Source organism: Oryctolagus cuniculus, chromosome 13 (genome assembly GCF_964237555.1).
Source record: "Oryctolagus cuniculus chromosome 13, mOryCun1.1, whole genome shotgun sequence".
In the NCBI taxonomy this organism is placed as follows: domain Eukaryota; kingdom Metazoa; phylum Chordata; class Mammalia; order Lagomorpha; family Leporidae; genus Oryctolagus; species Oryctolagus cuniculus.
In genome coordinates this window covers 104,920,947-104,933,148 of record NC_091444.1, presented here as the reverse complement: position 1 = coordinate 104,933,148, position 12,202 = coordinate 104,920,947, and the positions used below count along the sequence as shown (strand labels likewise).

Sequence of the window (12,202 nt, the reverse complement as noted above, 5' to 3'; positions counted from 1 at the left end):
TAAAAGAGCATTTAGGTTTTTCCCTTCTACTTTGGTAAAGAAATATAAAATATGAAAATCGACAGCATTTTCTTTCCGTTCAGTTATTCTGGATTCATCTGGGCTCTTATTTGATAGAAAAAAGAGAAGGAGCATTTACCTACTTGAGTTTTTCTTTTTTCTTGGACAGGCAGAGTTAGACAGTGAGAGAGACAGAGAGAAAGGTCTTCCTTCTGTTGGTTCACCCCCCAAATGGCCGCTACAGCCAGAGCTACGCCGATCCGAAGCCAGGAGCCAGGTGCTTCTCCTGGTCTCCCATGAGGGTGCAGGGCCCAAGCACTTGGGCCATCCTCCACAGCCTTCCCGGGCCACAGCAGAGAGCTGGCCTGGAAGAGGGGCAACCGGGACAGAATCCGGTGCCCCGACCGGGACTAGAACCCGGTGTGCCGGCGCTGCTAGGTGGAGGATTAGCCTAGTGAGCCGCGGCGCCAGCCCTACTTGAGTTTTTCTATGCATACAATTATTCAAATATTATGGCAGGTGGTAACATCTTAAGGGTGGGCATTTGCCTTCATGTGGACAAGAAGATGTGATGTAAAGTAACGTGTGTGTGGAAACACACTTAAGTATCTTTTTTCCAAAAAATCCTCTGAGTTTCTTTCCACCATTTGAATCCAAGCTTTAACTTGTGGGAGATGCACCTCAGGATCTTGTTAAAATGCAATTCTCTTTCCTTCAGTGTGAGGTGGGTGCTGGGAATCTCTGCCCTTCTCACAGCTCCCGGGGGCACACACTGCCGCTTCACGCGCACACACGGAAGGTCAGAAGGCCCACCCCCAACCTCCTAGCTTATCAATGTAAAGCTCTTGGCAAAACTGGGCTACCAGCTGTGCCTGGACTACAAAGGGTGCCGGGGAGGAGAGAGGGTTTCAGTGGGAGGCAGTAGTGAGAACACTTCCGCACAGCCGGTCTCTCTGCCTTCCTGCTGGCGCCCCGGGAAGCCCAGGCACGTCCACGCTGTCACCCTGTGGTCTGTCATGCCAAGCAACTGATTCAGGATTCCTCTAACTCTTCTTTCTTGAAATGAATTTACACCAAAGAACTAGTTCTGTTAAATTTTTAATCAAGTTTCCAGTCAAAATGACAGCCTTCTTTCAATGAAAAATTGAGAAGTACCTTCTTTGACAATATGACTTTCTTTTTAAATTTTTTATATATATTTTATTTAAAAAGCAAAGAAAAAGAGAGAGAAGGACAGAGAGTCCCATCCACTGGTTCGCTCCCCAAATACCCAAAACAGCTGGGGCTGGGGCTGGGCCAGGCCTAAGCTGGGAGCCAAGAACTCCATCTGGGTCGCCCACACTGGTGGCACGGACCCAAATACTTGAAACATCACCTGCTGCCTCCCGCGGTCTGCATCAGCAGGGGGCTGACATCAGGAGTCGTGCCAAGACTCAGACCCAGGCACTCCAACGCGGATGCCCAGCGCCCACCCCGCTGTGATCGTTCTTCCCAGAACACTTCTCTGAGAAGGGGACATATGAGCGAAAACCTGAAGCAAGGGAACAAATCACACGGAGACCTGGGAGAAGCACCTTCAACACAAAGCAGGCTCAGCCGGGAAACAGCAGGAAGGCCGTGGTGGTCACAGGGAGGAGGGGGAGGAGTAAATGGACACACGCTAATGGAGAGATGATGACCGAAAGGAAGCCAGTCTCCAAGGCTCTGGCTTTTACACTAAGTGCTGGTGCAGTCTGGGTACAGTAACGCACTCTGATGTTGGCCGAGCTGAGGCAGCCGCACCGAGCACCCGGCTCACAAAGCACGCAATGCCAGGAGCTCCTGCCCCCTGCTCCCCACAGCGCCTTCTGGGCCCCATACATGCAGCTCTGCAGCAACGATCACATTGTGTTCGAAGATAATGAAGAACTGGGGCTTGCAAACGACACATAAAGGAAATATTAAGCCCAATTTTTTTTTAATTTTTTTTTTATTATTTCTTATTTTTTGACAGGCAGAGTGGACAGTGAGAGAAAGAGACAGAGAGAAAGGTCTTCCTTTCACCCTCCAATGGCTACCGCGGCCAGTGCGCTGCGGCTGGCGCACCACGCTGATCCGATGGCAGGAGCCAGGTACTTATCCTGGTCTCCCATGCGGGTGCAGGGCCCAAGGACTTGGGCCATCCTCCACTGCATTCCCTGGCCATAGCAGAGAGCTGGCCTGGAAGAGGGGCAACCGGGACAGAATCCGGCGCCCCGACCGGGACTAGAACCTGGTGTGCCGGCGCCGCAAGGCGGAGGATTAGCCTAGTGAGCCGCGGCGCCGGCAAGCCCAATTCTTGTCCCTGACTCCACTATCACCAAAGCTTCAGGCCCTGACTCAATACTGATCAGCACATTTGAAATTTATCACGTACCCAGGTGGGAAGGCGGGGCAGGGGTGGGGGCATCTCCTCCTATAGGTGCCATGGGAACTAATACATGACAATCAATAAAGTTCCAAAATTCACGTGTCTCTCCCACATTCCAAGAACAACTTGCTCTCTAGAAGTTTCTCAGTGAATACAAAAGTGCATTTTTAAAAATTATGCCTTAAACTACTCTCACTGGCTCAGTCCTTTCACTGCGGAAACTTAATCTATGAAGAGAATCCTTCACAGGGAAGAATCTCAATCATAAAGATATATCTCCATGTATGCATGTATGTTTTCTGGCCAGACTATCATGCAGTCATCAACAATGTCACAAGAATGAGCCAATGCAGGTAATATAATGACTCCACCTTGTAAAAGGCACAGGCAAAACGACACCGGGCAAAACTGGCAGTGTGCACATCAAAACATTAACAGGATTACATCTGAGTGATGCAACTATATAAACTGATTTCAACTTGTATTTTCCAATTTGTACAAGTGACCATACATTTTATCTACAATTTAAAAAATTAAAGTAAATTAACCCTTGACTCCCCTCTGTTTATTTCCTACATGACCCTCATCTGACAGAACCTCTATGCGCACTACACCCATCCGGAACACACCAACAGCAAGTACTTGACACGATGGCGGGCGGCACGCTGAACACTGTTTATCTTCACAACCATCGCTGACACAGGCTCTACAGGCACCGAGGAAGTGGAGGTGAGCAAGTAACACTCGCATCCTACGGTGACATGGAGCCAGCGACCGTGGAGGCCTTGGGGCCAGTCCCGTCCTTGGCACTAAAATCCACACTCTCTGCTCCAATGCTCACGGCCTCCCTGCAGTGGAGTACCTGTATGTGATAAACCACCACGTCGGGGTGGCACCGAGGCACAGTGGGTGAAGCCGCTGTTCCCAGCGCTGCCGGCCCCCCGTGTCAGAGGGCCAGTTTGAGTCTTGGCTGCCCTGCTTCTGATCCAGCTCCCTGCTGATGTGCCTGGGAAAGTGGTGCAGACGGTCCAAGAGCTTGGGCCCCTCCACGATGCGGGAGACCTGGAGAGAGTTCCAGGGCTCCTGACTTCAGCCTGGCCCAGCCCTGGCAACCATTTGGGAAGTGAATCAGTGGATGACAGATCTGTCTCTTACTGTCGCTCTGCCTTTCAAACAAATAAATCTTTAAAAAACAACACCAAAAGGATGTAGTTGTTTCCGCAGCATCATGCGAAGCCACGGGGGAGCTGGCAGCACCGGGAAGGTCAGAATACTGACCCTGTCTTTAAAAAAAAAAAAAAACCTCAGTCGGAATTCCCAACGGACAAGCATGGCCGCGCTCCGCCAGCTCCTCGCCCCGTTTCTTCTGCTCATGCCCCAGTTGGCCTCTGCCTTCCTCACCCTGCTTTCTCAGGAACCTTCCACTTTCTCTCCCACACCTCTCCCTGCCTGTACAGCAAGCCTCCCAAAGGTGCCGCCCAGCACAAAGCAATCCATCACTCCCTCAGTCTTTCTTGTTTTTTGTTTAAGATTCGTTTGTTTGCAATCAGAGGGATAGAGAGACAGGGACGGATGGACACACACACACACAGAAAGAGAGAGAGTTTTCTTCCATCTGTTGGTCCACTCCCCAAAATATCTGCAACAACCAGGACTGGACTGGAAACACAGCAGCAGGGACTCCGGCCAGCGCTCCATGTGGGATGCTGGTGCTACAAGCAGTGGCTTGACCTGCTGCTCCACCACGCTGGTCCCTGCCTCTGTCCTACAAATCACAAGTTACACACTGGACGCCAAGAGCCACACCTGCCCAGCAGAGGGGTTCGCTTACAATCCCGCTGTCCCAAAACACTAGAATTAGTCATTAACACTTAAACATGAGTACATATTCACATAAGAACCCAAGTGTTCAGCTTGTCTTGAAAACAAAACGATCTAACAGTGGCCCACGGTGGCAGCAGCTCAACTCCAGCTCTCCAGAACCCATCAGCCGTTCTCTTCAACTCCCTCCACTCCGTCTGGGCACACTTCAAAGCCTGGTCCCACAAGCAATGGGTCTGTAACCTCCTCCCAATACTAGAAGCAGTGGCACCAAAGTCACTTGTACCAATGTTACATTCTGCTACATTCTGTAAGCATGTGAGACGCTAGCGAGGAGGCTGAACCACAAGGAAGGACCCACAGTAACCCCAGCACAGCCCAAAGCTTGTCCCTGGGTCAGCTCTGCCTGGACTCCGCCACATCCCTTTGGGTAGGCAGGATGGAGTCTCAAAAAGGCCTTCATCCTCAAATCAGAAAGCGCTCTGATGAGACTAGTGAGTCTAGCAGTAGCTGCAAACTAATCAGAAAACACGAAGCGAAACAGCAGGAAGTGCCTGCCTCGTTGGGCCCCTCAAAGTATGAATTTTACATGCTAATTGCAGAACTGATCAGCAGCCATTCAAAATCGCCGTCTGCACGGTAATGTGAACCCATTAGGGCGAGAGCTAAAGAGCGCTGGGGAATCCATCGCTCACCCTGGAAGAAGCGGCGAGGCTGCAGGCCCATGCTGTCTGATTTCTCGGGTGCACCGGCGGCTGAGCCATTCCACAACAGCCAGCACAGGTGCTGGAGGGCTCACGGTCCCACTGGGACCAGCTCGGTGATTCACACACGAAGACGCCCACGTCACGGCTCTGGGAGGACTGAGAAATGTGGCAGTGCCACGGGCTGGCGGGACGAGGGGCTGGGTACCTGCCCTCAGCCACTCGCGGCTCCCAGTAACTTTTCGATGGCAGCGTTTCTTCTCAATTTCAAACAATGCAAAAGAACTGGCTTCTGAATAAAGACGATGGATACTCACAACGTGGTTAATAACCCACGAGGTAAATAATTCATAGCTTTCAAAGAGTCAGTGGTAACTGGAACTGCAGCCATCATGCTGGCCGCCTTGTCCTCTGCAGAGAGCCCACCACAGGGGTGTCCCGTGCTACTTGGAACTTAGGAAGGGAGGAGCACCAGGTTTTGCATCCCAGGGACACTCAAGTGCAGGTGGTAACTATGGTAGCAGCAGGCAAGTGTTCTCTATCGCCCAATAATTACTCTCTCAAAAGCCTGCTGAGTAACAGAAGTTCAAAAAGGAACTTCCATCTAACCCCTCTGTGAAAGAAATACAGAACCATATTTCATAACAAATGCAATGCAGCGCATTCCAAAATCTCGCCTATCTTCCTATATTCACAGTATCAAACGCCTCCAAACACTATGCAGCGTTTACCTTATTCGACAACATATTTCACTTTGGCCAGTTTGTTTTCAGCAGTTCTTAATAATTCCCCTCCCCCTCGTGACTCAATGCTCTATCGGAGTTAACACAATTCTTGGAGCAATCCCAGTCCTTCGACTGGAGGAATGCCGTGTTAGACAAATGTTCCAATGGAGGGTAATACCCTCCCTCTAAAGGATGATTTCTTCTCACTGTCACAAGAAGACAGAATATTCATATCCGACCTCTTTGGGTTTTTTGGTTCTGAATTAAAAGGAAGTAGACAGGTAGGAAACTCACCTGGCCACTCCAGGCACAGTACAGATTGCACAGGAAACTCCAGTTGTGGTTCATCACGCAGTCTAAAACCCTGAGCTGAGCCATGGCTGCCCAGCGCGGCGTGCGCCTCCCTGACTCAGCGGCTGTCAGCAGGGCAGCTCCCTCCCCAGCTCTGCAGTGCTGGCAGCCGCCAGCGCCTGCCTGCCCTGCCTTTCCCGGCTCAGCAGCCAGGGCTCCGCGGCAGGGCGACCTCCTCTTCCCACACGCCCACACGCTGACGTCACTCCGTCAGGAAGGAAAGGTTTTTCATAAGTCTCAGGGTTTGAGATCATCTCTTTTTAAAAAGATGATTCCTTTTTCCTCCTTTCTAGGCACTGTCAGCTAGTATGTATTCCTTCAGTGACAGCACGGCTCGGGAGTAACCGTGCTGGCTGCAAACCACAGCAAACCATTCCACACCGGGCTGCACGTCTCAGAGCCCTCGCCAGCTCCTTCTCTGATTTCGTTACAAGAGGCAGGAGGGCCAAGTGTGAAAGCCTGGACCCTAGAAGACAGAACCCCTCCTCCACTGCTACCAACTAGAGGTCAGACCTGCAGCTAAGGGCTTTGGGCTGCCATCACTCCTCTGTAGAAGAGGGATAGGAACACCCACCCTCAGCAAGCCAGATTAAATGAAACTGTATTTATGAAATGCCTAATGCAGTACCCGAGAGAGACCTAATAAATGACCATCAGCACTCTCGAGCCTGGCTCCCCTTGCTGTCTGAATCAGAAGGTAAGACACTTCCCCTTTCTTACGCTGTCCTTAGATATCGTTATCTTTCTAACCTCCGATGATGTCACCCTGCAGGCCACAACTGTAACTGTGAATCACTTCCAAGCCTCTCTTAGAGGCCACTCTCTCCCAAGCCCCAAATCTGCATGCCTGAACCCTTGCTCAGCACTGACACCCAGGTCCCTGCCCGCACCAGCACCCACATCCCCTGATCTGCTTGGTGGCACAACTCATCACCTTGGCCGGCAAACAGAAACCAGAGTCATCCTAGAAACCCCCGCCTCCCACTTCTCACATGGCGCTACCAACTCCTGTCACTTCTACGGCACAGTTGAACTGCGCCCCTATCGACTGCACCACCCCTGCCTACACTCAGAGCCCATCAGCTTTCTCCCAGACAGCCCCATCGGCCTTGAGACGGTCTGGCCGGCACCCCGTCTCACAGGCTCCTCTCTGGAATCCCGCCTCGGCAGGATGAACACAACACTTCTTACACCAGAAGATGGCCCTTTGATCACTCTGCCTGGGAGCCTCCTGCTGCCTCCCGACCCCGCCCCATCTGCCTGTCCAAAGGAGTACTTTCCAAAGTCTGACTCTGTCCCTCCTGGTACTACAGGATGCGGAACATGAAGCAGAGCTAGGTGGAGACGTCTTTAGCCGCAAGGTGAGTTTGAGAAAAGCTGGGTTTCACAAATAACGACACTGCAAGGCTTCTCGGAGCCCAAATGCAAAAATCCGAAGTCCCCCAAATCTGAAAACTGAGGTCCCTAAAAAGCTGGTTTCTAACTTGCCCTTTCTGCAACCTTGAGCAAGTTTGTCTCTCTGGGCATCCCTTCAAGGGTGGTGTTCCTTGAGGTTCTGACCTTGGCTCTCTTCTCTCAGGTTCTGACCTTGGCTCTCTTCTCTCGGCATCTCTCCCTGTGAGCCAAAACTATCATTACGGTAGATGCTGGCTGATTTGAGACCTGCCTAACTGTCTGGTCACAGACAAACCAAACTTCACTTGTCACCCTGTGAATGCCCGCTGACTCCCCAGCAAGCTCAGCTCGCGAACCTGGGAGGACACCACTCCCACCTGGTGACGCCCACTTCACACAAGCCAGCGGTGTGTCTGCACAGCCTCTTGGTGTCAGTCTTATCGGAGTTACTCTAATTATGTAACATCGATGATGTGAGAAGAATCAGTAAAGTCTGCGGCGCAGGGCCACATCTCCCCCTTCCTTGGCCAGGCACCCGGCTCCTCCAGGGAGACCTTAGAAAGCCTCCCAGCTGTAGCTCTTTCAGCTGCAGCTGGACCCCTCTGGCCAGAACCTTCCTCTCCCTCCCGACCTCCTTCCTGGCTCGGCTGCACACGGCTTCTGGGGAGAACTTCCCCTGCTCCGACGCGAGGTGAGGGCTCCCGCCCCTTGCGCTGCCCTTCCCGCCAGCCACGCGGCCTGAGCCTGGCACTCGCACAGTGCTCAGCAAACGCGCCCTGAACAAGTTCATACACACGGAAGCACAAGTCTAAACATAACAGGCATCTTTGATGCTTTGATATTTGCACCAAATTTCAATCGTTTTAGGACAGAATAACTTTTAGCTTGGAAACAAAGGGATCATTATCACAAGTTTAAGGCAAAACAAAAAGTCGCTTCCTTCCTCATATAATCCCTCTAAGAAAGCAGTTGGGGCAGATGGGTTTCTAGCAAAATCCCTAAATACCTACACTGAAACTATTCCATCTCACCCAAAATTCTGGGAGAGGGCTGAAGGGGTTTCAGGCCGCTGATAATTTAGAACCACTGAACAAAGTCCACACTGAGAAAACGAACGACGAAACCCATTAGAGAGACGGAATGCCCGACTGCAAGTGAGGTTTCAGAAATCTTTCCTAAACACGGTCTGTCTTCTACACCTTCACGGTCCCCACTGGAAGCACCCCCATCTGCAAAATCTTTCCAAAACTCAGTCAGGTTCACACAAAGGAAAACAGTCACATAACTGCCCATCTCTTCCTTACGCGAAGACCAATATAGAAATCGGCCTAAATTCCCTTCCTGCCCCACAGCTACGAGAGTGCAGTCAGAAATGAAGCTACAGCACACAGGGCAATATTTACAGGGAAGGGGGTGGCCCTGTGAGCCCCAGTGAACGTGACAGACAGCCACTGACGATGGCAAGTGGTACACAGCGTCACCAGCAAAGTGCAAAAGCGCAGTAGCAGGCATGGGACCAAACAGAACCCCAGGGAAACACCTCGTGTAGAGAACCTGGGAGCGATTCGGAAAAGGGCTCTCTGCAGATGTACTTATGATACAGACCTCAAGAGGCAACCGCCCTGAATGACCAAGGACACACACCTTGATGAGGGGTAGGCAGAGGGAACGCGGACCTGCAGTGGAGACGGCCAGCGGAAGACAGGGCACAGACGGCAGTAAGGCTGCCGCAAACCAAGCGATTCGTGGAGCCACCAGAACGGGGAGAAAGTACACGTCTGCTGCTGCAAACCACCCCATGTGTGGCAATTTATCACAGAAGGTTCAAAGAGCCAAGAGTCACTTCCTGGGAAGTACAACGGCCAATGTGAGAAAAATAACTCAAACTGGAATACGGTTTCCCACTCAAAGAGGTGTGTGAAAGGGAATCTTTGGAAATGTCCAAAATAGATGCGAAGTTGGCTCTGAATTCACAGTACAACAAAACTGACCAGAAAGCCTCCCTTCTGAGGAAAAGCTGTGAGCTGAGGAGACTGCTGGACACAAAACACAAGCTGAACAGAACAGACCGGCATTGTGGCACAGCTGGTTAAGCCACCACCTGAGACGCCAGCACTCCATATGAGCGCTGGTTTGAGTCCTGACTGCTCCACTTCGATCCAGCTCCCTGCTAATGCACCTGGGAAAGCAGTGGAAGATGCCCAAGTGCTTGGGCCCCTGCGACCCATGTAGGAGACAAGGATGGCGTTCCAGGCTCCTGGCTTTGGCCTGGCCCAGCTCCAGCCATTGAGACCGTTTGGGGAATAAACCAGTGGATGGAAGACTTCACTCCCTTTCTCTCTCTTCCCACTAACTGTGCCTTGCAAATAAATAGACATTTTTTAAAAATTGAGTAAAATGATGCCAGTAGAGACAAAGAGTAGGTCCAGATAAAAAGGAGAGCGTAACTGGGACAGAAGCAGAATATCATAAAAAGTAAGCAGTATACAACAGAAGAGAAACTTTTGCAAAAGTTAGAAAATCTATGCTAAACACATCTCTTTGTAAAAGTTCAGGAAAACTCAGTTAGAAATTACCAGCAGAAAAGGAGCAAACTAAACACCATACAAGGTCACAACGTCTAAGGAAAAAGAATGAGAAGCAAAATAGCCCTACAAAGAATGAACACGTTAGGAAGATGTGCCCACAAAACACACACCAAGTATCATCTATTACTTCCCAAAAGTTAAAAGACATGAAAAACGCGAGCAGCCACGAAAGAAAAGTATAATTCAGAACTACACAAACTCAAAAATGACCCGATAGAAATCAAAAAAGCAGAATTAAATCAATTGAGAATTAAGGACTGTGCCAGAGGAAATACAAACACTGTAGACAGACAAGGGAGTTTCGGTGTAGGTAGAACACTGTCCCTTAGGAAGAAACTCAAGCAAGGAAATAGAACAAACATTGAAAACTGTAATTTAATTACACTTTCCTGAGCTAAAAATTAAAACTGTATGTTGAAAGGGAACATCAAGGTACCTGGGATTGGAGACCCACAATGACCAGCAATATTAAGATATATTCTTGTAAAATTGATGGACATGAAAGAAGTCCTTTCACATCTGAATAGAACAGGTCTAATTATTTATGATAGAAATAGGATTAAATGGCTGTCAGAGTTCTAAACAGCAAGGTTTATGTGCTACCCCTCCAAAAAAACCACCTGGGACAATGTCTTTAAGATATTCAAAGAAGGGCCAGTGCTGTGGCATAGCAGGTAAAGCTGCTGCCTGCAGTGCCAGCATCCCTTGTGGGCACGAGTTCAAGTCCCAGCTGCTCCACCTCAGATCCAGCTCTCCACTATGGCCTGGGAAAGCACTGGAGGGTGGCCCAAGTCCTTGGGCCCCTGCACCCACTTGGAGACCCAGAAGAAGTTCCTGACTCCTGGCTTCAGATTGGCCCAGTTCTGGCTATTGCAGCCATTCGGGGAGTGAACTAGTGGATGGAAGGATGGAAGACTTCTCTCAATCTCTGCCGCCGCCTCTCTGTAACTCTGCCTTTCAAAGAAATAAATAAATCTTAAAAAAAAAAAAAAAATCTGTTCAAAGAAGGAAACATGAGTCAAAACCCAGCAACACTGATTTTCAATTACAGGCCACAGATAAACTCCTTCCTGGTAGAGAATGAGCTCTGGACAATCAAAATGACTAGAGAAACATTGACATGCGAACCGGGAGTCAGCATTAAACACACAGCTCTGTTAGCTAAAGGGGAGAAAACACACGTAACACCTGCTCACATGGTTTGACAAAGCAGAATAAAGAAAGCATAGGTCCAAAAAAGTCTAACACTGCAGTAATCACTTTGATTGCTCACTACTGTATTGCTGGATGTTATCTGGGATAAAATTAAATGAGTGCTTTTGGGATATTCTAATGCCTCTTTGTGTCCTTAAGAACTAAAATTTGGGGGCCGGCGCTGTGACATAGCGGGTAAAGCCACCGCCTGCACTACCGGCATCCTTTATGATCACTGGTTTGAGTCCCGGCTGCTCCACTTGGGATCCAGCTCTCTGCTATGGCCTGGGAAAGCAGCAGAAGATGGCCCAGTGCCAGGGCCCTTGCTACTCCCATGGGAGGTTCAGATGGAGTTCCAGGGTCCTGACCCAGCCAAGGCCACTGTGACCATCTAGGGGGTGAACCAGCAGATGGAAGATCTCCCTGTGTGTCTCTCCTTCTCTCGCTGTAACTCTTTCAAATAAATAAATAAATAAATCTTTAAATGGAAAAAAAAAAAAGAGAACTAGGATTTTCAATGTAGAAGAAAAAAATCAGATGTAGTATAGGAAACTAAGTACAATCCTTTCTGAATTTGAAAGGAAAGTATCAGGATGACACATGAATTATCTTAAACTTTTAATATAGTGGATAAGGCCTACAGTTTGGTAATATTAATACAATACACAATTTTGGTTTTGATCATTTATACTACAGTTAGATAAGATGTTTACATCAGGGAAATATGGGTGATACATAGGAATTATACGCACTATTCTCCAACTTTTTAGTGAGTCTACAGTTATTTCAAAATAAAGAGTCAGATGTAAGCCATTTGGTACAGAGGTTAAGAGACTAGTTAGGACACCCACATCCCATATCAGGTTCCTTGGTTCAATTCCCAGTTATACTCCTAATTCTAATTTCCTGCTAATGTACACCATGGGAGACAGCAGGTCACACACGGCTCAAGTACCTGGGACCCTGCCACCCACATGGGAGTCTCAAATTGACTTCCTAGCTCCCAGCTTTGGCCTGGTCCTACCTGAACCAGCA

At 49.5% G+C, this 12,202-nt stretch overlaps 1 protein-coding gene across 8 annotated transcripts in view; it reads right to left on the bottom strand.

The window, feature by feature from the left end:
- Positions 1 to 12,202, bottom strand: part of ARHGAP21 (Rho GTPase activating protein 21) — a 154,244-nt gene that overhangs the window by 119,410 nt on the left and 22,632 nt on the right. Inside the window, exon 1 of one of the 8 annotated variants that reach the window (XM_051820959.2) lies at positions 5,934 to 6,224. The exons of 6 other annotated variants lie outside the window; for them this stretch is intronic. In XM_051820959.2, coding sequence (XP_051676919.1) covers positions 5,934 to 6,017 — 84 coding nt within the window. In that variant the 5' untranslated portion in view covers positions 6,018 to 6,224. Of the gene's footprint in view, positions 1 to 5,933; positions 6,225 to 12,202 lie in introns of those variants that run through there. One more of the 8 variants, XM_051820960.2, reaches the window with a different exon arrangement.